General features: G+C 42.1%; 3 protein-coding genes across 16 annotated transcripts in view; 1 reads left to right on the top strand and 2 right to left on the bottom strand.

The window, feature by feature from the left end:
- VMP1 (vacuole membrane protein 1) overlaps window positions 1–16381 on the bottom strand; it is a 70139-nt gene extending 53758 nt beyond the window's left edge. For 2 of the 13 annotated variants that reach the window (XM_068909738.1, XM_068909742.1), the window contains exons 1-6: window positions 16262–16364; window positions 11762–11895; window positions 8786–8850; window positions 7082–7181; window positions 4667–4802; window positions 2096–2186 (exon numbers count right to left, since the gene is read on the bottom strand). In XM_068909738.1, the coding sequence (XP_068765839.1) occupies window positions 2096–2186; window positions 4667–4802; window positions 7082–7157 (303 nt within the window). In that variant the 5' untranslated portion in view covers window positions 7158–7181; window positions 8786–8850; window positions 11762–11895; window positions 16262–16364. The other 11 variants (XM_068909736.1, XM_068909746.1, XM_068909740.1 and 8 more) reach the window with 9 other exon arrangements.
- PTRH2 (peptidyl-tRNA hydrolase 2) lies at window positions 16358–17704 on the top strand. Its single transcript, XM_068909750.1, has 2 exons — window positions 16358–16482; window positions 16993–17704. The coding sequence occupies exon 2, from the start codon at window positions 17102–17104 to the stop codon at window positions 17618–17620; it is 519 nt and encodes a 172-aa protein (XP_068765851.1). The 5' UTR covers window positions 16358–16482; window positions 16993–17101; the 3' UTR covers window positions 17621–17704.
- Window positions 17705–19969: 2265 nt separating this feature from the next.
- The window catches only part of CLTC (clathrin heavy chain), a 34064-nt gene continuing 28953 nt past the window's right edge, over window positions 19970–25080 (bottom strand). Inside the window, exons 31-33 of one of the 2 annotated variants that reach the window (XM_068909724.1) lie at window positions 24919–24939; window positions 21835–21910; window positions 19970–20975 (exon numbers count right to left, since the gene is read on the bottom strand). In XM_068909724.1, coding sequence (XP_068765825.1) covers window positions 20851–20975; window positions 21835–21910; window positions 24919–24939 — 222 coding nt within the window. In that variant the 3' untranslated portion in view covers window positions 19970–20850. The remainder of the gene's footprint in view (window positions 20976–21834; window positions 21911–24918; window positions 24940–25080) is intronic. The other variant, XM_068909725.1, reaches the window with a different exon arrangement.

Below are 25080 nucleotides of genomic sequence, written 5' to 3'. Positions count from 1 at the left end.
CAAACATACAGAAAATAGTGAGAGCGCTTTCAAAACAAAAGCCCACAAGCCTTAGAATCCGCAAGTTTCCAAGGAAATGGATCAAAAATCTGGGATCAATAGCAGGGGGTTAAAAATCTAGAGCAGGCTTATCAGGTCTGAACAGTGAGCAGCAAGCTCCCGACAGTGTCTCCTGGAGCCCCAGCAGCGAGCAGACAGAGCTCAGGGAATTGCTTGAGCAGATTAGATAAGAGGAATACAATTAGCTGCACTCTCAGTTATGCTGTTGAGTTTTTTTTTTTTTTTTTTTTTTTAAATCTTGGACCACGTTAGGTACTTCTAAGAAAAGATTAAAATGTTGGTTGTGCGTGGCTATAGGCTTGGCGCGCATAAGTGAGCGGATGTGCAAACGTCACAGCAAGTGCTGGAGGTGAACAGGCTACAGCAAGTGCTGGAGAATCAGGAAACCACATCTCCCTTCTAGCTGCCAGGAGTTCATCCTCTAATGAGGATGAACGAGACAATCAACTTGTCAGCTGCCATTTTATACCATCCATGCACCAACAGCATCAAGGTGAAGTTTCTCAGGCTGAATCAGGCTTCAACCTGCCAGGGCGTCAAAAGGTCCTGAAAATGGATAGCAAAAACAGCAAACATGCTTAGCTGTTTGAGTGGGGTTTTGGAACAGAGCAGCTGGTATTCAAGTGTAAGCTGATGGCACAAAGAGATAGATAGAGGGGGCTCGCAGGACACATAGGAAAGGAGCTCTGCAGGAAGAGGATATAAACCCTCAAGGAACGGGCAGATACCTGCTGGAGCACACAACCGGCTGCAACAGACCACAGCGCTTCAACACCCGGCTGAGCACTGCAGGGCGCACTCCCCTTGCCTGCCTCCGGCTCTGGGTTTGCTCCCAGGAGGCCCAGGGGAACCTCTTCAGAAGCGTTGCTCTGCCAAGCCTGGGCACGGGGCAGCCCAAGCCCAGCAGGCTCAGGGGCTGGGTGCCTCAACACCAGCTTGTAAGAGCCATCTAGCGGCAGATGTGAATGCATCAAGCTCCTGCCTTTATCCTGGCAAAGCCACCAACTCATACCAACACAAGGGCAGTTTTTATGAAGCAGGTTATTAGTCCAGGAGGAACAGGAGTGGACCACCAGTTTCCCATCTACCAACTTGCTGTTCATGTAACTGCTTAGGTCTCAAGTTGATGACTGAGCGAGCAAGGATCTGATGAGCTGAAGCAACTCCTTTTGCTGCATTTCAAGACCTGCCCTGGGAAGCCAGGACCCTTGCTCAAGAAGCTGCATGACCGTTAGGCAAACGGTGACGTACCGTAACAGAAGGGATCTCTGAAACTGGGAAGCTGCTGATTATGGATTCAGAACAGTAAGATGATGTACTTGTACAAAAGACGTGCTCTGCCAGGTTAACATAGGCATCCCGCCTTGGGGAAAATTTGAAACTCAAGGAGAAACGGGGAGGGGAAAGGGAAGCGTAGACAATACCATCACCTTGTGTTCTGGCAAGGGCCTACACTTTTCAAGTGATGCAAAAGCATCAGTCTTTACATAATCCAAAACACAAAAAAAACTTTTAAAACAACCATTTGAAGACAACAGAGAGGAAAAGAACCATGCCAGAAGCAGGATTTGAACCCAGGAAAATTTTTATGTCTAAACAGATGCCCATCCCAGATGGTCAGGAGAGCCTTCCATAGTAGAAGGAACACTTCTTGGAAACCGTGAAGTTCTCTCATGACCCAATTTAACCCTATTTTATCTGAAGAGCTCACATTACTATTAAACCTTGTTAACAACAGATGTGGAGAGCTGCAACGCTGGAGACATACTTATTCAGGAAAGGATGGGAAGTGAAACACCTACAGATGCAACAGAACGGATCAAACCATACACCCAGCTTCATCCATCTCTAAAATGCAACTCATCCACATGCAAGAGAGGGGAATCATAACATGAAAAACAAATATCCATAGCAAGCAGGAGCTCAAAGAAACACTACAGTTTCCATAGGACCCCATTCAATCCCCAGTACATCTACTTTAACACAGGGACAAGAAGTACTAGTTACTAAGGAAAGTAACTTGAAAACTTCATACCTGTTGATGTGTTCCTTCAACATAATACGTAGCTGTAAGTACTGCAAGCATCAGTAAAAGAGACACCAAGATACTTCGCCGATGCCACAATCTTAAAAAACAAATGGCAGTTAGGGTTCTTCATATTTTAACATGCATTTCAAAGCCACTTAGTTATCCCCATAGACTGGGTCTGTGTGGATACACTCAGTGGTGACAACAGCAGCTGTGGAGTTAGCTACTATAAAAGCATAAGCCTCCCAGTAAAAAAAAAATCTAGGGAGCCTTTCTTCTTTACAGAAACATCTGTACTTCATTCTCAGGTGAAATCAAAGTTCAGCCATGCATCCCCCCCCCCCCAAAAAAAACAATCAAACAAAGCAACTGTGTTGGAAAACAAATACAATCTAAAAGCAAGCAATCAGCATTCTGCAGCCAAGACAGTTTCAAATACAGAGCCATCAATGACATTCATGGTTAATGCAAAGTACAAAGCAGTCACCGGGCAAAGGATGAGCTGTGGGCAGAATACAGAAGTGCTGATTTTAAACTGTGCCTGCATGGGTAGGGCCTCTGTGACAGTAAGAACAAATCTTAACACTATTTTGGTTCTCTTGATCTGTTGAAATTAGTATTTCTTCTAACAGCTCAAATGTACTTGACAAACTGATAAATGCATTTTAGCTAATTATGAAGTGCTTGGAAACTACTACAGTAAGGAGAGGAAAGTGTTTTCCTGTGTAATTTGAGATCCACTTACTTTTGTACCTGTCTAGGTTTACAAGGTTAAAATATTGCATAATGTGTGTGTAGCTGTACACAGTTGATAATAAAATAAATGCATTTTCTCATTTTCTGGAAAACGCTATTATACTGTTATCTAATGCTGTTAAGAGTGTTAGCATCATTTCAAAAAGCCAGACATGAAATATCGAACTATGAACTTCACTTTAATCTATTTAAAAAGACGGAAATAAATAGAAAAAGATAGAAATATGGGAAATAAAACACACAGGAAAACATTCACAAATGTATCAATTAAGCAGGCTGAAAAAAGTCACTCTAACCTTCCTTTAACTATAAAAACATCTGTACTGCTTATACCACTATGATAAGAATTGGATTTTCAAGTGATTATCACCATTTAAAGTACAATGTAATGAAGTGAAAAACAGGAGATCATTATGAGTCAATCTGAGGTCTCATCTTAATAGCTGTTACTATAGGGTCAGTGTTATCTTCTGTAAATACACTGTCATGCTAGTACTGCACAACATAGATGTGCTGCACAATACAGATAGCACTTGCATCCTGTAACAGAAAATAACGTCTAGAAAGCCAGGCAACAGTCAACTTAAAATAACACCTTAAATGTTGTTTCTACTGTATATTTTAGTAAATGCTTGGAGGTTTTCAGAAAACTAATAATCAGATATGGCTAACATAAAACCTAAGAAAGCAGTCCTATAAGAAACAATTTCCAATGACAGTTGAAAGAACTTAGGTAGTAAAATAACTAGTGTTTGGGTTTAAGGTTTTTTGGGGGAGGGGGACTAGCAGGGGCAGAGGGCAGTCTTAAGACTGCACTACGTAAGCCTGGTATTTTTCATACAAATCATTTCAGAAAAAAAAATCTATTTTTCAGTTTTGATTTTTTTTTCCCCCCCACTGGATCTTGTGTGTTAGCACCTCAAATCCAGCCCAGAGGGGTCAAGGAACACAGCCCACTATCATCACTCTCAGCTCACTCTGCAAGGGTCCAGCTGCTGGAATTGCCTGTGATATTAGATCCTACCTTCTAACTGTGAAGATGATTGTAAGCTCACTCCCAACTGTGAAAGTTTCCTGTTACTGACACAAGCACTAGGATGGCTCCTACTCTTGGCTTTTTCACTTGTCAATTTAATTTTACTTATGTTATACTTTGGCACTCCAAACCCTCCCAAGCCTAGTGCATTAAGAAATAGCTATGCAATTCAGCATTAGTAGGGGATGTTAGGAAATTTGTAAGTAGCAGTCCCAACTGGAATAAAAGCCAATTTTATCCAGTTTGTAAATAATGCTTAGGGAAAGTGTTTTAATACATTATTTTCCACTGTGAAAGGGACCACATAGCTTAGAAGCAAAGTCCTCTCTGCAGTTTCATAAACATGACTAAGTTCCACGTAATCCTGAACTCTGCCCTGAGTTACTTGAAAATCATTAAGTGACACTAACGCATACATTAAAAGATCAGTACTTAACACTGAAGTAGTAAGAACAGTATCTCTTGCCTTCAGGATCCCTAAACACTGTCCCATTCTTTCAAATTGGAATATTCAACTCTTCAGAATGGAAGTTTGCAATTCTTTTCCATCAAGACCATTCTGTATTTAATACTTGTGTAATTTAGGCAGAAGGTCTGGGTACGCAGCTGGAAGTGTAGTATGTTCCAGTAGCCACCTTTAAGGTACAAAAAGAATATGTTTTCTGGTAGAAGAATTTTAAAGTTGTCAATCATCAGGGAAAGTGAGATGTCAAAATGATCTACTGAATCAGAGCATGGGTTTTTTCCCTAGAATGCTTAGAAGAAATTAAAGAAATGATCTTTACTTTATGGTCCATTCCTTCAAGTTTATTAGGGTTTCCAGGAAAAAATACTGCAAGGTAACAAGCGGTTGCCTCCAGAGGACAATATTCAACCTCTCTTCTCGGTCCCTTCGCTTCCGTTCACTCAACAAAGAAGAATCTGCAAACGAAACGCAACAGAAATGTAAAAGCACAGGCTGACAGTTCAGATTCCCACCTACTCCAAAAATACAGCAACATTTGCTTGCTTTGTTAGAAAGTTTATGTGAGCTCCCAGTTATCTTTTCTGCCCCTCACAAAGCATTTCCTCCAAGAGCATAAGAAATAAGAGGTGACCCCCAGCAAAGGGGGGGGACAGTATCTTTTTCTCTTCCATGTAGCTTACAACCATTCAAGAATCTAATTGGCCCAGGGTGCAAGAAGTCTAGCAATGTATTAGTTTTTATGCAATCAGCTAATGTACTAGGTCAAGTGCATCTCTATTACCCACTGCAGAGACCACATTTTATTTTGAACTTCTGAATTTGGTCCTCTTCCAAAACTATTCTTAGACTTCTCCAATCGAACTAGATTGAATTACACGTGCTCTTTATACACTTCAGTCGCCATGTAACTGGATAATAGTATCTATCCTCCTGGTCAGGATCCTCAGGCTACGTTAAGCCTTGTCACTCTGTTCAGTTCCTCCAAAATGAGGCCACCAGACAGGAAGTGCTCCCACGAGAAGGGCCTGCTTTTATACCACAGTCCTTCGCTGGACTGACACTATACATTCGGTTACTTTTAACTGCCACAATGTGGTTATATGAATAAAATTTCAGTGTCCAACATGACTGTAACACCAATAACCGTATGCTACAATACAAGTCCAGATGAAAGATTTTTCTAATAAAAATTTGTTATTTTGTGGTCACAATGAGGTCAAAATGAACAAAGTCCCTAGGCATTTTTGGATGAGAAAGGCTCGTTGAAAGGTTACCAGTCTAATAAATGGTGGTAATTTTTATACTTAAAAAAATTTCTGAAATAAGAGAAAAGGATCATGAAAGAGTAAAAAAATAAAATAAAAAAATGAAACTCTTGTATTCAAACACACCAAACCTGTTTATTTCTTTCTACGTGTAAAGTCAAAATATATGCATTCTGTTTTGTATACATTTAAAGCATTGCATTAATATTCATAAATCTTAAATTCATATGAAGCTGTTGCATTTAAAAATATGACTCTAATCCAAATCCCTATAGTACTGTAAACCAGGCGGTATGACTTCAGTCTTTTATTCCAGTAATTGAAACATGCTGCCTTATCAGATGCTAGTATTTACAAAGAAATTGCATACCTCATTAGTCACATGGCCCATTTGATTTCATATTCTTTAGCTGGAAGCATCAGTTACTTTAGATGAACTCACAAAAATCCTACAGTGGCCAGAACTAGATAATACCCATATTTCCTCAGAGCCACAAACTGATTTAAGACTCTAAGTAGAAGGCTCTGATTTGTTCCATACACACACATATCCAGGTCCTCTTTGATTCTTGCCACACTCTTGGCTTCAAAAATTCCTGTTCTCTACATTTTCTCTTAATGCATCTAATTGAAATGCTTCAACATTATTAAAAATATACAAAGTCATAAAACCCAAAGATCACAAGAGACAGTGGTCTAAGACAGCAAACACCCTGAAAAAACAGTTACAAAACTTAAATATGGAATCGACACATTCAAAGGTGATAGGAAACAAAGATGTATCATTTTTACACTATTACCACACAGTGCAGATATTCAGTGATACAAGGCACTTCATAAAATGTTCTCAGGTTATTTTTCATGGGCCTTAAGCATTAATCTTAGCCTACTTCAGACATACCAGTAAGAAAAGCAGATGTGAGGAGGAAGATGTAGTTAATTGTTCCGTTAGTAATTTATCCTTGAAAATGATGAATTATAGTGAAGCTAAATGTCAACATAAAAGCTAGAAATTGGGAAACTAAAATTGGATTTCTCCCAGTGTAAGTTTATTACCAAGTACTAGCTCTTCAGTGCCAAAGGGTGGGGCTGTATAGCCTGACTTCTAAAGCCACATATTTGCCAACCGAGTTTAGCTTTTTAGCTCACAGTTCTGTTGCAGCCCCTATTGGTACCCCCAGCCAGCTTTATAGGGTTCACATGCATAAGAACTGCGGAATAAGAACTCTGAAGGGAGAAGAGAGTTCAAGAGAAACTTAACGGAAATACACAGCTTAAACTATTCCATGATACATAAACTCTATTGACTTCAGATTTATAGATGATTAAAGTTTAAGATTGATACAGTTTCTCCCTTTACATTACTCAGGAATAAGCTGCACCAAGAGAAAAATCTTTTTTGAGTATTGTGCTGGCCACTGTACACACCAAGTTAGCTAGCTGAGAACACTACGTGATTTCCCACCTACCTGTGAAGTTTCCATTGTGCTGTTCTTTGATCATTCCTATGCGTCTCTGGTCACAGTCTGTTCCATTTTCTGCCATTTCATAGATCAATCGTAAAAGAATCTAACAGGAGAACAAAAACAAAAAGCATAACGTCTCCATCCCTGGTTATCAAGACTCCATTTACTCTACACTCCAAGGATACAGGCAAACATCCAGCAGCTCTCCAAATCCAAATCACAGTAATCCTGCATTACAGCATTAAAAAGGAGAAAGTGATTTAATTCCCACAATGACAGAGTTTAAAACATTTCCACCTACAAAAACCTAATTTTTTCACTTAAATGAAAAGACTCCCTCACTTTTAACAACAGAGGGAAAGCTTGTTAAACAATCCCTCCTATTAATCAGCCCACTGTTTGGGCTGAAGAAGCAGTAGAGCTTCATACAGGCTTCAGTTCAATCCTGAAAGAGAATCTTAAGATTTGCTACTTCTGCCAGAATTTGTATAGTAGTCAGAAATTGTCCAAAACTGAAGCATAGCACAGGCAGCAGCTACAGATGCCCCTGCAGCTACCTGTTGCAGTATGTTCTCAACTGGCTCTGCAGTGAAAGATGCAAAGCCAAGTATGAAGATCAAATACAAGAGATCTACACTAACCCTAAAATTCTAACTGAAGCTATTCTCATACTAAAAAGCATCTATTCTGGCACCTAACCTCCAGATAGTGTGCAAGAAGATATCAAAAACCTCACAACTTAAAAAAAAATAAATAAATAAAACCCTCAGTATAGTAACTAAGACAGAATTGCATCTCATTTTGTTCAGTCTAACATCTCTAAACCAGAAAAGGAAAGCTTGTCAGTTGTCTGATGGAAAGCTATTTGAAAAGTATACATTCTCTCTGCTAGCTTCTCCGTACTGACATCTTTTCAGCCTTAAAAAGCCCAAGAAATGTAGTTCTCCTTTTTCAGGAGAGTAAAGGCAACAAAGTGGGAGGGCAGCTTAAAACAGAACGTTGCAAGACCGAGCCCCCCCGCCCCCCCTTAAAAAGAAACCCTGAACAGTTGACAATTCTTATGCAATCAAACACAGAGAAAGTAGCCAGTCAGACTCCTTGCTTTAAAAGTCTCCTCTTGAATCAAAATAGTTTCTGGATTTTATTTTGGAAGAAGAGTCCCACAAAAATAAGACATCTTATTTGCCTTACATTTCTCGTTGTAAGCAAAATGTGATTTATAGTTTTTGTTAGGCTTCTTACGTTGGAAAGGAAAGTAGTGCAATATTAAAATGATAGGTTTATATAACCTATCCCATTCAGTTGAGGAAATTAAAGTTTTAAGGCAAAAACATTTCCCCTTTGCTTTATGTTATAAATACGGCTTAAGAGCTGAGCAGTAACTCACGCTTGGTAAACAGGAGTGAGATCTTCCCTTTGACTCAGGCCACAATCGCTTTGTCTTTTTTTTTTTTTTTTAAATCATTAGAAGATGTTGGGTACTGTATTTGTTTCATATTTACTGGGTTTCACAATTCAGTTTTAGACAGATGTTCTTCTAAACATAAAAAATTGTATGCAGAGAGAAGAAATGAACTCTAAGCAAAGGAAGTGAGAGACAAAAAACGCTGCAAGAAGCAACACTGCAGTGTAGGTACAGTCCTTGTGCATTACCTGTGATACAGATAAAATTGCTAGCTAGAACGTGATTATTAAAAGGGTTTTTACCTAAAACCCAATAGTCAAAAGGCATCAAGGTCTCAGGAAGGAGTCCTTCCTCCAATAGCTTTTTCCTGAAATTAAATGAACACAAATATAACTATAGCTAGTTAAACAAACTAGCAGAAACTAATCTCTTGCATGTTACAATTTTTGTTCAGTGAAACTGAATTTGTGGCCCCAAAAGACCAACACCAACAGGAAACCGTAAAACGGTCTTGCAAAAGTTTGCTTCTGAAAAATGCTGAAAGGCTCCATAATCAACCAAAGGATAACAGAGGACTGACCTGCTACAGTAGCAGCTCGGCAGCATCATTCTGCTCACCCGCTATCAAGGGCTTGATCCAAACTGCTGGTCATACACCAGAGGAGCTGTGAACCTCCTCCTCCTCTCAGATCAGTTTTATTTCAGCTTGCCACCCTAGAAGTCGGTGGAGTTACGCTAGAGCTTAGTTGAGGATAACAGGCCAGTTGCTACAGTGATACAAGGATCAGATGTTTAACCATCTCTTAATTTCATCTGGGCAGTAAGTCACTGAAGATGGTGCGGTATTTTGTTTCTAGTAACTGCACTTAGTGGTTATATATGATTTATATACATATCCACACATATGTGTGCATATACATACACAACATATATCTACAAACATATATAAAATTGCACACTCATATTTACATATGCAAAGCTCAAGTTGCAAAAGGAAATATTTAAATTGGATATCCACAGTGGGAAAGCCTGATGCTTACAGAAAGATCCCCTTTTCTTAGAAAGCAAAAGCCATCAGAGCTGTTCTGCGCATAGCCAAACTAAAAAAAAAGTCCTAGCTTAGGGAACTTCAGCCACATTTTATAGGCTTAAGTATTATAAACATCCATTTAAAAAAGCTTAGGTGGAAGCCACAGGTCCTGCATTTTTAAGTTCATCCTTTTGCAAATTCAGCCCTCAAAAGAGATGCGTCCAATGGTTTGGCCTTTGCATTCAGCTTAACTACTTTTCAAGAAAGTAAATTTACTGCAACACAAACCGCTCTCCAGGTTTGATGCTAAAATCCAGGCTGTGAGCAACACTCCCTTCTACATGAACTGAACTCCACTTCAGTCCACTGATGATTTTTATGTACTAGTAAGATATTTAGTCTCCAAGGATCCCAGGTGCATCGTTAAATATATATTACAGCTTCTGTAAGCCCCCCTAACTCAGCCAGTTTTACCCTGCCTGCTTGGAAAGGCACTAATCTGGGATTAGCTTTGCATAACGCTACCTCAAGTACACAAGCCAATGTTTACAGGAAATCAGATAAATAATCTCCTTGCACACTAGTATGGGGTGAATACTTTTCAAGAAGGTCCCAAAGTTTATCCACACTGCAGAAAAGCTCTGCACACTCATATTTAAGAGCATGGTTGACATGGAGATTCAGGACTCGGAGGGCAAGTCTGAAAGGGCCGCAATTCAGAAATTGACTCCTTACTGGTTTCAGAAAGGACTTCTTTGTTTATCAAAGTCCGATTAGACTATAAGCATCTTAGTGTAAGAAATGGGAGGATGCGCATCCAACAAGCTTAGCTTTCTGCCCTGTTGACCTGTTTGAGGCCTATCAGAATCACCAGTCCTGTACCAACGTCTCCCTGCAGAGATTAATAAGTTACTGGAGCAGGAGACTGACCCAAAATGGACAGCTATCCTTGGTTAGCTGAATCCACTTTCTCAACTCTACTCAAAGTCTGAGAGAGGTCACCAGAGGAAACCGAATCCCAGTTGCTAAACAGACCCACACTTCTTACAAGCATGGAAAGAGACAGGCAGTCCATACCTAAAAAGAAATTTGCCCAACACAGCGTAGTTACCAGCAAACAAACTATCTACAATAAAAGAACGAGGAAAACAACTTTTGTTATTTTTCATATCAGAGTCGCTTAGATCACTCGTTAGAGCTGTGCTCACACAAGAACTTCTTTGTAAGGCTGAACAAACAGCTCACAAAACACTATTCAGATTAGCGCGATCCACAGCATTAAGTATAAAGAGACAATTATTGCTAGTCAAAATGTAAATCAGACAACAAAAAGGCCTATCATAACTGCGGCTGGCACCTCACAGTGTAAGTGAAACTATAACAAGCTATTAGAGCACCAGAACACAACAAAATTCAGCACTGCAATTACTGCAGTCTATAGTCAGGGAAGAGGATTAAGAGTCTTTCCTTTCTGAGGTTCTGGGCAAGCTGCTGATGCACCTGGTGTTGGCACTTACCTAAAAAGAACCAGCTTTCAGACAATGCAGTTGCGTGTTTGCACTCTTACCAAGGGAGCAGAGTGTGGGCACGTTTCACGCTAAGGATTTTTTGAGGAGTCTTTTCCATTGGGCTGGAAGCTGTTAAACTACTTTAAGGAACTCACTGCTTTCCCAGACATTGTTAGAATTGCTGATTCTCATCACTTCTTACCCCCAACAACCCCTGGAACCTAGACTCCCAGCTCTAAAAAAAAAAATCACACAGCTAGTTGAACCAAGAGCTGGGCAGACTTACAGCTTAGCCCATTTCGTTGGTGTTATCTCCCAGATGCCTTACCAACACAGCATTTTTGGTCTTTTGCCACTTCTCACGTTCTAACCCACATGCCCCAACCCTGTCCAGATCCTGCTGCTTCCTTCTCCTCAACTTTTCCGATAGCGCCATTCCTTCCTTTCCCTGTCCATCACTGTTCTTCGTTTACAATAAAGACGGCAAAAGAGTAAAAATCAGGCTTTCACAGGTGTATAAGTGACAGCACTAAACTAGAGAGCTTTACACATCTGTGATACGGTTTTGTTACGGATATCAAATACCCTACAGAGGCAACAATTTCCACAGGGAATGAGTTAACAGTTTCTTGGCAGAGTAAGAGTTTTGAGAGCACTTTCCTTCAAAAGTCAAAGATCGCCTGTACACGAACACGTTTAGGTAAAGGATAAGATCAGTCTTGAAGTGAAACATTACATACCCCGTCAGCTCCGTACAGCTATTTTTCGCTCTTCGCTACTTCTTCTGTATTTGAAGCCAATGGAACAGACAACTATATCCTCAGCTCTGTAGACATTCAAGACCAAAGTGACTGCTCTTCCAAACCTCCTGTCCCTATGGAGTAAGATAATACCATTCATCACATGACACAAAATTGACAAAAGTCCCTAACTTGAAGGTTAGTAACTTTCCTAAAAGCCACAGAAAATATAAAAAGTAACTGCTTGATTTTTTTTCCAGTTCTTTAACACTCATGGGAGGCATTCAATTAAAACAAATTAGGACACATCTGAAAGATGGTCAAAATCTCCACAGTTTTATCTATAATGGGTAACTTTGACACGAGCACACTTATTCCCATGCTAAAAATGTTTTTCTAACTAAAATAGTTTAATCCCTCAAAGGAAAGGGCAAGTAATTTAGTTAAAGACCACAGGCTTCATTTTGTGGGTTATGCCTCTGTACACCAGACCTATTTTCCAAATCCTAGCCAGATAGCTAGGCTATCAATAGCTTCAAAAAAAGTCATCTTACAATTTAGAGTTAAAAATCTCTGTTTTTCCAAAAAGACTTTGGACGCCCTTTAGGAAAGAATAATTTAATGTTGTTGTCACATTAGCTTCAGGGAAGTTGTGCATTTTTCTTTTGAGGTTATTAAAAATTCTAATCCTGCCATTAAAGCCATATATATCAAACCGTTCTCTCCAGTGGATTCTCTCTGGTGACACACGAACATTGATGGTTGGCCCTCCAGCACTAGAATCAGGTGTATGATAGGAGAGAGAGTCAGTACCTAACGTATGGATGAAAACGTATGGAAGATGATAGGGAAGACAAAATTCAGGGCGTGCAGGCCTTTGGAAGTTTCAGCAAGAGATCACCACAAAAGAAAAAGGTTTAACTAAAATACAGGAAATTAAAATAACTGGGAATATGAACACTGTGACACGCCACAATGCAGCTCACAGATCAGTTTTGCAACAGCCTGGGATGCAGATCACAGAACAAAACTGCTCCTCTGCTGACTGCGATAACACTCAGCAGGCTGCTAAGAAACCCACTCCGAGATTGCCCCAGAGGGTGACACATGCTTTTGAGAAGGTGACCTGAGGAGACGTCCTCAGTGTTACTTCTGTGCTGCTATGCTAACTTCAACGCAACTATATCCAGACATATTTTAAATTAGACAGCATTACAACAAGCTCCTTCTGTACTTCACGCCCTCTCTCAAACAGGGATTCAGTGACAAGTACTTATACACAGCACTGATCAGTGCTGTGTATAAGGTACCTCACGGTGAAGACATGTCACATATGTCCAAAAAGCCCTCTCACCAAGACTGATGACTAGGAAACACCGATATGAGCAGAGAGAAGGGCTTTGGAGAGAGGTGCACCACAGCACAGGAAAAAAGAACACAACATTCAGGTGACTAAAGAGACGCGGTATCTTTCGCATCCCCAGTTTCAGACAGCTATACAGCAGTTCATGCACATGCTACCTGCCAAGATTAGTGTTTGGCCTAGAGCCCTCAGGCTGCATTATGCATGCAGAAGGTGGCAGTCAAGCTCACCACCATCAGCTTCCTGGCACTTCCAAAGGACACAGAGGCAAGAAACGCCACAGGAATTGTTGCAGGATGACAATACATACTGCCCAGAAAAAGCTAGGTAAAATCTAACTAGAAACAAGCCAAGAGTTAGCAAAAGTAAGAGTATAACCACAGCCTTAAGGATCCCCATCTTGGGCTCCTCCAGCAGCTGGCAGAAAACGCAGATTTGGCGAGAACTTAGGCTCTATCCTATCTTTCTAAATGGTGGCAGAAGGTTTCCCCTGAAAGAAGATGCTTGAGCCTGCTCAGTCGTTAAAGCCAGAGCGCTATTTCCATAAGATGAGCTACTTCTGAGGTACAGCGTAAATGAAAGGGAATGAACAGAAGCGCCAACAGACCCCACAGAAAACAGGAGCCGAAACATTCTCCTGCTGCCACTTGAGACTTTTACTCTCTTCCTCAGAGACGTTACCAGTCTCTAAGTTCAACCAATTCAGGTTACACTAAGAAGGCATGGAGCCACCTTAGCCGTTCTATGCAAATACTCTGTCCCTACGAAGGGGATCACACAGGCAAAGTTAGAGTCTCGCAGGTTGAAAGAATATTCTTTCAAGAAGTTGGAAATATGCTAAACAATTGCCCGCCTCACAAACAACATCTTATTGTCTTCTGGGTCCATCTAGTCAGTGCAATATCAAACCAGTAAGGTACTGCCCCAGGACTGCAATTCTGACCTGCTACAGCAATACAAAAAGCTAAGTGTTGCAAGAGCTTCAAGGCTGTGCCCTTTGTTCTGGCAGAATAGCAAAGTCCAGGCAGCTAACATTTCTCCACTGGTAACAGAAGTTAAAGGTCTAACTTGCAGATAATAATTTGTTTTCTGTAGTAATTATACCAGAAAAAGACTGGCCCAGTCCTACTATACACCAGAAGCCTGTCAAGATGAGAACAAGAGGCCAATTCAAAAATCTTTGACTCCCAATGACAGGAGAAAAAAGTGCGCTTACATTCCTGGTGGAGAGAGAAGAAACTTATGAACCGTTAGTGACAGACAAGTTATTGAGGGTTTAAACAAAATCAAATGGCAGTGCTCTCCAAGAACGCTGTCTATTCTGAAGTGGAAAACAACCCAAAACACATCTGTTGATTAGGAATAGGATACTAAGGTTCCACCACACACCAATATATTCGTTTAAAAAACAAACAAAAAAAACAAACAAAAAGAGCAGCTGACAATACATTTTTCCCCCGATAATCCGATAATCATTAAGAAACGAGAGCAGATCTTTAAATACACATTAATTACACAGAACATTCTAGTGAGAGGCATCCACAAGATGTAATCAGAAATAGTTATGATAGATTCAGAAGATATAGCCTACAACCACAGGGGAAAAAAAGCTTTAAAGTGGAAATAGTGCAATCATTTCAGCTTTAAGCCAATGCTTGCTTCCAGTATATTCACCTTTCTCAGTGCTGCCTCCCACTTAAAAGCTAGAAAGCCCTCTCCTAGCCCTTCCCACAAAAATTACAAGTACCATTGACTTCAGTTGCTAAGTAGGGCAAGAAGCTTAGCTCAAATTAATAAGTGGTGCTCATCTCTGGTTGCATAAATGGAAACACGTTTTTTCAAGTTCATCTAAAAACATGAGATGAAGCAATCATTGCAACTGTCACTTACGACTAGTAAGGAACAGAAGGGTTCACCCCCATGCTGCAGAAAAAGCGGACGGAAAGAAAGAGGAGTGACGTTACATAGCCCCGTAGCCCCTTTAAAAGGGTAAACTAACGCATTAAAAACTTTATATTTCCTATACTATAATAACATAAGATGCCACACAGCGGCAGAACCCCAGCAGGCTATTTGGCAAGAAGTGGAGTTAAACAACCTCAGGTGAGCAGAAGTCCTAACAGTAAAACAGGACCAAAAGCCACAGCTCAAACAAAATTTGTGTGCTTCAAGGTATAAGAGAGTAATGTCACACCCCCTCCCATCTCAAAGTGCACAACCCATATAATTAACGTTAACTAAACCACGATAACCACTCGTTCGTAAGCATAATCGCATGCAGGAGAGAAAACAAGGACAGGAGAGAACCCTGAAGATTCGCACACGCACTTCCAAGCGGATGACCTGCATTCACAGTACTTTACAGACAAACTGTCACTGTCAAACAATTTCATATCCCTTCCTTCAACCGACTGAAACGACTTATCAAACGTCCAAGTAGCAAAACCGGAACAAGACAGGAGTCTCATTGCTTCACTGCCTGCTGTAGCCACTAAACAACACCAGCCAGAAAATTAAGAACAAGATACGCAAACGAACCGAGACGTTTTATTTCCATCGACAGAAACAAGGCACCCAGTATCTTCATGGATCGGGGCCTCACCACCCAAGCCCATAAGACGAGCCACGGACAGCTGGCCGGTCGGAAGAAGGGTAAGAGGCGTGACGCCGAGGACGCAGCTAGCGACCGGCGAGGAGAGCGGGACGCGTCTCCACCGGGGAAGCGGGCAGCGGCCGCAGGCACCGGACCGCCGCAGCGAGCGGGGCCGGTTTCTCCCTGTGTCATCAGCCGCGGGGCCAGCACGGGGCAGTTTCCTCTCGCACGGTTTCCAGGGTTTTGCCCAATCCGACTCGCAGCGTCCCGAGCAAACCGAGGCTCCCGGGGGGGGGGAGGGAGGGGGGAGGCGGGAGATGAACCGGGAGCAACGCAGCGGCGGCCCTCCGCCGCCGTCACCATGGAGACGGGGGGGGCGCTACGCGACCCCCGGCTGAGGCGGCCCTGAGGGGGCTGGGGCGGGAGGGGGAACGGGACGGAGAGAACGGGCGGGGCCCGCTGAGGGGGCGGCTGGCGCGGCCTCTCCCCGCCCGCCAGAGAGGCCCCCGCACGGCCCGGCCCGGCCCCGCAGCGCCACACTCACCGCGCTCTGCTCCGGCTGCTCCCGCTGGGCCCGGCCCAACCCGGAAGTGAAGGCGGAGCAAACCCGCCCCCTCCTCCCGCCTACCGGCCGACGTCACTTCCCGTCCCGCTCCCTTTTCCCGCTCCTGGTGGGCACGTGGTGGATGACGTCATCTCTGGGCGACGGATGCCGGGCAGAGTGGCGCTCGCGGGGCAGCGGCGGCCTGAGGGGCGCGAGCCCAGGTGAGGGGGGCGGCGGCTCCCCGGGGCCCGGGGGGGGGGGTCTCGACGGGGCCCCGGAGGGGGACGGGGGGCCTCAGCGGCTCCCCAAGGCCCCGGGAGGGCTTGGCGGCTCCCTAGCGGCCGGGGCGGAGGGCGGCCCCGCTCAGCCGGGCTCGGGGATGGCGCGGGGGCCGCGTCACTGACACGAGCGCTAATTTGGGGCATTGACTAAAAATCTGCTCTACTGCTTCTCTCGTTTGTCTGGGCGTTGCTTTCAAGTAAACCGTGGGGTGGGTGGGTGGGTTGGTTGGTTGATTTTCTTCTACTTGAAATTCCTAAGTAGGAGCATCGCTGGTAGGATGATGCATCACCACCAGTGGCATTTTTGTGGGTAGAAATTAAATCTGTCAGCATGAAAGGTGGAAAAGGCCTCAGACACCAAAGATGTGTCTGAGCATCCTTTCTCAATGCATGAAACTGGAATAGCTCTTTCTTTTTCTTAACAATTTTTGTTTGTTTATAAATAACCAGGTACTCCTGGAACTTCAGACCTCAGAATCTCACTTTCAGAAGCTGAAAAACTCTAGAGTATAAATTCTGTCTCCCCCCACTCCCCTAGCAGTCTCCAAAATCCATCACTATGGATTATCTTTCCAAGCCTGGTCTCTTCAGTGTCATTGCTGGAGTTGCATGTGGAGTATGCCTGGGATGGGGCATTCGCGGGAGACTTCTAAAACAGCCCAAAGCCAGGGTGACCGCAGCCCCAAATGAGCTGGGGAGTGAAGCTAACATCATGGGAGAGTCTGGGGAGTTCAAGATGGTGCTGATTGTCCGTAACGATTTGAAGATGGGAAAGGGTAAAGTAGCTGCGCAGTGTTCTCATGCTGCTGTTTCTGCCTACAAGCAAGTTCAAAGAAGAAATCCTGAACTCCTTAAACAGTGGGAGTACTGCGGACAACCTAAGGTGGTGCTCAAGGCTCCTGATGAAGAGACTCTCATCCAGCTCCTTGCTGATGCTAAACAGCTAGGACTGACAGTGAGTTTAATACAAGATGCAGGCCGTACTCAAATAGCACCAGGTTCCAGAACTGTCCTTGGTATCGGACCAGGACCAGCTGATATAATAGATAAAGTTTCTGGTCATCTGAAACTCTTCTAAACTAGGGACCAAAGAAATGTGAATGTAACAGTATACAACAATACCAAAAGAATAAAATCCAAGTTTGCAGGTTTTCTTTCTCCAGATGCTCTCTCAGTATAAGTAAGGTACACCCTTTGAGTAAAGCCACTTGTTATAAGATGCAAGTTCACAAAGTTTAATATTAATGCCATTCATAAGTTTCTTTATCTTCAATATTGCTTTCTAAAGTGGGAAAGAAAATGCTAGGCCTCAAGTTGAGAAGAGTAGAACTGGCAGGATGTTACTACCTGTACTAAAAAGGAACCTATTATTTTTTGTATTGTGTAAATGATTAAAGATCTTACACTGTCTGCTTTGCTGGCCAAATAGAAATATTAGGGAAGTGCAGGTGACTTTCTCATGAGCTATATTGATAGGCTCCCCCCAACCTTCCATGAGGGTTTTTTTTTTTTTTTAATGCATTCTTTAACCTGCTAGGTTAGCTGCTAAAGCAGTTAAGAATTGTGCCAATACAAAGGGGGATAGATGGAGCTAACTTACTGCCTACACAAACAGTTGTTAATATGGTAACTGATGCAATAGCATGTAACCAGTAAGAGACTGAACAAGTTTAACTAGAGTTATAGTCCCGTGGTTAGGAACAAGTAAACAATTCTGGAGGGAAGGTGCAAGCCGTGCTTCCTTCTGGATGTGTTCAGGCAGCTACTTTATTTGCAGAAATTTGCAAGCAGGTCAATCAATGTTCCCATTTAGATAAGGGTATAAGGAAGTTGCCCATACATATGAAGCAGCTTGACATGTAGGAACCAACTTGCATCCTGTTTGACTTTGGTCTAAGGAAGGTTTAAGGAAACACTCACATATAGAAGTTACTGGACAGAGTTCAGCTCACCCTGATGTACAGTCAGTGGTGTTTAGTGTCTTGTTTTCTGATGGGTAGATGCTACTCTTGTAGCTCCATTTTAGCTCTGATACTGTAAAAGGCAAGTTAGACCTGTCTAATTGGATGGGGGTTTCTATTGGTAACAGTTTAACAAAAAAGTTAAAGAAGAATTTTAAAGAATTCTGCTGTTGAACTCGCTCATTTTACAGCCTCTCAGACAAATCTTCCTTTTGTCCTCTCTTACAACATAGTTCATGGGAATGCAACTGTACTAAGAATTGCCTGAAAGGTTTGTCCGCCAAATTCACAAACCCAGACTGAACACTGGGGGAATGCTGAAATGCCAGTGTTTTACATACAAAGAGTAGAGAGGGAATTTGTACGTTACACCTCTTATTCAGACTTAAGATTTTTATGAAGACTGACACTACTCCCTGCAAGCTTTTGCTCTAGCTCACTCCTGGGGAAAAAAGAAAAAAAAATTTAACTTGCAATTGAATTAATGACCAGAGTCTCCATGAAGATTAAGGGAGGGGGAAGCAGTACTAGTATCTTGCAGTTAGCTCATCCCAGGTAGAAGGGCACGGTCATTTGGCCTCCTGTTTAGAGCGGAAAGAAAAATAGCCCTTGGTGCCCCTGCCACAGGTCAGAAGTCACCTGCCTTCCTCAAGGAGGGCCACCATCTGCAAAACTCTTGATCAGTTAAGATCATACCTGGCCCTCTTCCCTGTCAGCTACAGGGAGATCCAAAACCACTAAGCACAAAGACTCGGAGAACATTTGGTGCTTCCTACTCCAACTCTAGGTAGTGCAGCTCATTTAGGAAAAGCAGCACTAGATCTATCCAGTGGCACGTTAGGCCCCCTACATGTTCTGCCATGTTAGATGCCTGCAGCCACCACCGCCAGGATCACGTAAAACAAGCGTGGAGCCCCCATGAGCAAGCAGAAAGGGGATTTGCCTGCAAAGCTGGAACCTGTCATTGAAGATGGCTGATGGCTCCTGGCTAAGAAGGCTGGAACCATTACCAGTATGGACAGTCCTGTAATATTTGTTACACTCAAATATGACAGTATCCATGGACAAACATTTAAGTCAATTTTATTTGAAGCTAAATATATTTTAAGGCAACTTACACACCTAGAACATGATCTCAATTTAACTGACACACCCTACCACCATCCTAATATATCATCCGGTCACAGATGCAGTAGTTGACTACACTGCAGCCAACCATTGAAAAGTGCTATTTTCTCCTGTCTGGCATAATCTTTCTCTAGAAAAAGCATTACATATTTTCCTTGAATCGTCCCCTCAGTGCAAGACACCGTTACTGGTCCTCTCCATTGCTGCTATTCTAACAGCCCCTTATCCCCTTGAAGGTATGCACTTGGATGCCTCCTACTTCTAGCACTGTAATACTTGGTTGGAGTTGGAAGGTTCTTTTTCAAGACAGAAAAGTAAAGCTACCACTATGCAGCATGTCCACAGTCCAGTAATTTATTTTTAAATTGCGTAATTTCAAATTGCACAAACAAAACTGAACAGCAATATGCTTGAATTCTCTCTTCTGTACACTCAAAACAGTGATCTAAAACACCACAATATCCAACATACACAAACCTCAGGGCAGGGTTAGTAAATACACAGATTGGAATCATGGTGCTCTGTTCCTGAATGGAATGTCCCACAAAAGCACAGGATACAGCACAACATAAGGTCATCTGTTACATATGGAGTGAGCAAAAAGACACTAGCATTTTCTATATGCATAACTGGAGAAACCTGCATAGGTTAAGGAAAAACTTTGCTCATTTGAAGTCAGGCAAGGTTGTCTGTACGCACTTTTAAATTTTTAGAGCTATGCAATCCAACCAGGGAAGGATATGCTGATTAGTGTTGTCTCTTGTCAGCAGTCTTGCAAGGTCAAATACAAGTATCTTCGCTTTAGCTTTCTCCGAATATACAGTGAGACTTAAATGCATTTAGAATAGACAGTACGTACTGTAAGCTGCTCACATACAATGAACTTAAGATTCAATATTAGAGTTTAACACTATAGAGTGCAAATCAGAATCTTCACAATAGACTTAATGGTAATAAGCAGTCCTGCAAAAGCCCACTTGAACAAAGTTGTTTAAACTATTCCCCTTTTAAAGTAAAGTCTAAATGACATGGAATGTGAAAGAGATTTAACATAAGTGATTCAAATAGTTTGCGCTAGAAAAAACAGTCCTTCATGAAATAAAGGTTACAAGAACACGAGGCAGAACTCTTGCTTTTCCCTGTTATGAGTTAAAGCGGGGAGGGACGGTGGAGTTTCAGTAAGAAAATATGCTAGCTCCAGACTGACTTGCGCTGCACCTTACATGCTGTACCCAAAACCAGGCTGAGGTTGCCCATAGGGAGGTGCTGTGTAGCCATAGCCAAAAGGTGCTTGTGGAGGGACTGCAACACTGGGTCCTGCTGTCAACATTAGTTGTGGCTGACCTGGAAGACAGAACAGTTGCATCTGTATTCTTAGGTACCAAGAGTTCAGTCAGCAGAACTACAGCTTCTCTATTAGCATTTGTACATTCGACAATTACTCCCTTCTGACCTGGCTTAGAGACCTTAGCAGCCAGAATGAGTATTTCCCAGAAGAGAAGACCTCAAAGGCAAAATGTAGGGCTTCAGATAGCATGCTATGAAGTATGTGGACAGTGACAGATTCTTTACGCTAGGGGCAAGTAGTTTAATTTCTTAGGCTATTGGGGAGGAGAAAGAAGGAAAAAGCTTCCTTCTCCTCAGGCATCGAGCTTGCTCAGTCCCCGAATCAGTTTAGTTTTTGATTAGCATTTACTATTCCAATTAGGTGAGGGACTCAGCCTAGTTTAAGGCCAGAGTCCTGTGTTACAGCGTGCCTTATGCAGACTGACTCCAGCCCTAAAGCGCAGAAACGCATTCTAAAGCATTCTCATAAGCCACATTTGCTACAATGGAATAGGTTCATTCTGGAGATTTAAGTCTTTGGCAAATATCAGATTTTCAGCTAGTTAAGATACTTCCATAAAACAGTCCAAGTAGTTTGCATAGCATGTTAGGCTAAGACATGGTAGCCAGACTAGCTCTTTCAGCCTTATAATTGCAGTTCAAGCATATTAACTATATTAAATACACAGACAGCCGTCATCTATGAGACTTTTGCTTTGGAGACAGCGTAGATGTGATTACTTATCGTTGTGCTTTACTTAGTTTCACGTGAAGATAGTTCCCATTGCCAGGGGACTTCCTTGGGCAAAAGCGTGTAAACCAACGCTTCCCATATAAGCTAAATGTGTTTCTGACAACTCATGAACTAAGATAGTACCATAAACAATAGGTTGTGTTTCTGTAGCTTGCTCCTCTTCCTTTCTCAAAGACTCCGATGCATCCAGTTTATCCACCTGGAAGTAAGAGCAACAGTTAAAACAACTCCTCTTAAAAACAAACAAACAAACAAAAAAAAAAAACTTATTCAGGGCAGAAGAAGTGGAAAAGCCTTAGTGGTATGTTAACACCCATAAAGAAAAAGGAGATCATTTACAAGATAAGATCAATTCAAGTAGCAATGTTGATACTGGTGCAGTCAAAAATTGTCCATTTCCTGAAAATAAATCCCTAATTGAGGGATTTGTGGAACATCTTTGAAAGTTCGCTCCAGACTGAAGTTTTTTTTGAAGGTGCCATGCTGGACTAGAGCTACTTTGACATCAGTTAGCTCATTAGTTCAACAAAAAAATCACTGTTGCTCCAACTGCTTCAAACTAACAGCTTTAAGACATGAACTTAGATTCCAGCTGACTTCAATGTCAGTTGGAGACCTTTGGTTTTGGAGCAATTCCCAAAATAAGTGTCCAGTTTCCTTGAATAAAACATTGAGGCAGCATAATCTGAAGTTGGTATTTGTACACAGCAGACTGCAATAGCATCTGACATGTCACTTGAGCCTCAAGATTTCACTTTCCAAACCCATTCACTCATGCAATTTAAGTTCAAATGCAGAGAATGCATGTGTATAAGACTTGTTCCCCCCCCCCCGCCCCCACTCTAGAACTGTGTGGCAGTCGGCCTAAACCCACAAAAACTCAACTTGTTTTAAGTCGAATACACAGTAACAGGACAAGACTAACCATCTTCACTCTGCTGCACAGCAAATACAGTTTTACTTTGTTAGCCCACCCCTACAGAAAGGCAAGAGAAGAAACTTGTTCTGTAGTGTAGTATCATCACTAAAACAGATCCACGGAAACTCGGCATTTCTACAGTCTGAGACAGGCCCTGAAACTAAAATCACAAAAATTGGGTATTGATATTTTACCTGGGAGATAAGGTTTAGTGTAGAGGCAGAGACAATCACGCCAATTACCTTTTTAAAACAGTAAAACAACTCACAAACCAAATTAGTCTTTGATGTCATTTGTGCCCTTTATAAAGTGAGTTTGAAGACAGATTTCCTGTACTTACACAGGGTCAGCATCACTTATTCAGCTATACCAACAACCACGAGTTGAACAGTTTTCAGTCTAACTATGCTACATTAGCACTGCCTGCAGATATTTGCTAACGGTTTTCCTTCATCTAGCTGAAAGTTAAGTCATTGTGTTCCATACACCTGTTAATTCGTAACCTCAAAGAGAGGCAACGAATCCAGGAAGTGGCACAAGTCCTGAGCTTTAGGAGTTCATTCATCCACTGGTCTTCCAGGGCAAGCCTTTGAGCTGCCTCACACCAGTATCTGGCTTGCTGCTGTCAAAGCCCGTAAGACTCTATGCCAGCGCTTTAGACTCGCTTCTGGACGCTGTGCTGAGAACGGCACTTTAGCTCAAATAACACACCGAACGCTGAAGCACAAGTTTAGAGATGCAGCTCCAAGGAGAACACGCAGAGTCTGCTACTAAGCAAAGGCGTTTTGTTTACACACACCTGGAGAGCCTCCAGCCTAGGACACTTAATACATTTAATGCATTTCTGACCCAGTTTTGATGCCTCCCCCTCAGAGTTACATGAATATTTAAAAACTTGAGCTTGTTACTGTAGCCAGCCTGCAGGATGGTTCTTACGCCAGGTTCAGTACCCTACGCGCTTGTAATGAGATTGTTTTAAAGGCTTTTCCACAGGGACTGCAATAAGCTGCAGAGGAAAAGTAACATGCATTCAATGTTATTGTGTTATGTGTGCATGAAAAAGAGGCAAAAGTACTGAAGCAAGAGTGAAGTCTGAAGATGACTGCCATACAGGCTCCCCTCCCCCAAAAAACCACACGCAGCCCACAGCAATGCCTCATAGCTTAAGGAATAGTGGGATGTAATTGCAATGACTGCTACACATGCGTAGTTTATGCAAACACTGCAGTTCAATTACCTTTTTTCACACACACTTACTGCCTCACTTACTAGCTGCTGAAGGACCTTACACTACGCATTTTAATCAGGTTAGCCTTGAGTTCCAGTGGTGTATTTACAGACATCTTGTCACCAAGAGGCAGTTTGTATTTAGTCCATCTTGAAGCCATTTATCAGTTTGTTTGCCCTTTGCTCAACCACATTAATGGAAACCTTACACTAGGGCTGATCTCTGTTCTAACAAGAATTGGGATGGTATTTATACAGAAACAGATGGACAGAAGGCCTTAGAGATTGCCCTTCGGAAGGGCAACATTGCATAGCAAAAGGCAAGTATCAGAGTAGCCTCAGAAAAGCAGTAAGCATCATCACTTTATTTTTTTTAAAGAGTTAGCAAGAGACGTTTAATGAAGCTGAAGAGCTTGGAAGGCAGTCTTTTTTTTTTTTTTTTTGCATAACTACAAGAAATTTACTATAGGGAAGAGTACCACAGACTTGGTCTAATAGCTGAAGTTTTAAGCTACTAGGTAAACTAGAACACCATGTGGATTAGACCAGCACCATAAGAACTGGACACCTGAATGAGGAAGAGTCTCTTCTGAAGCAGCTAGTAGCTATACTGCCTACAGTCAGCACACATTAGTAACGGTCAAGGGATCAGAAACTGGATCACAGTCCTTACACTACCAAATGCCATATTGATTTATGATTCAAAAAAACAGTCTAAGACTTGGCTACTCCTTATTACAGGAGATTCTTCCAGTCAGATCGGCTGTCAAACAGTAGCACTTGTATATCCTTTCAACATTATGTTGACTGTGATCCAACTGATCACCCGTATGCCCTTCCTGAAGGATCTATTAGCTTATTAGTAGCAAATGAATCTACTTTTGTCCTACAGCTCTAGCTACTTGTAGAGTTAAACAATTTGCATATGCTTTAGTGATATTTTCTTTGGGGGGAAAAAGCAGTAGCAGCAGTGTAGTAAACATAGGAAGGAAAAAACTCATGCAGAATCCTTAGACTTAGTCCTCCAGACTTAAAGATGGAAAACAAGAACCAACTTTCACCTTTTCCTTTATTGCATCAACCTGCAAAGGAATTCAGAAGGTGCAGCTTAGAAAAATCAAATTCCATATTTAGCATATAAAAGGTAGAAATAAAAGCGTCAAGGAAGAAATAATTAAGGTACAGGAGAGTAAAAACAAAGATACACCAGAAGTATCTGCTTC

This window comes from Struthio camelus, chromosome 16, assembly GCF_040807025.1.
Source record: "Struthio camelus isolate bStrCam1 chromosome 16, bStrCam1.hap1, whole genome shotgun sequence".
In the NCBI taxonomy this organism is placed as follows: Eukaryota; Metazoa; Chordata; class Aves; order Struthioniformes; family Struthionidae; genus Struthio; species Struthio camelus.
This window is presented reverse-complemented; position numbering and strand designations above follow the sequence as displayed.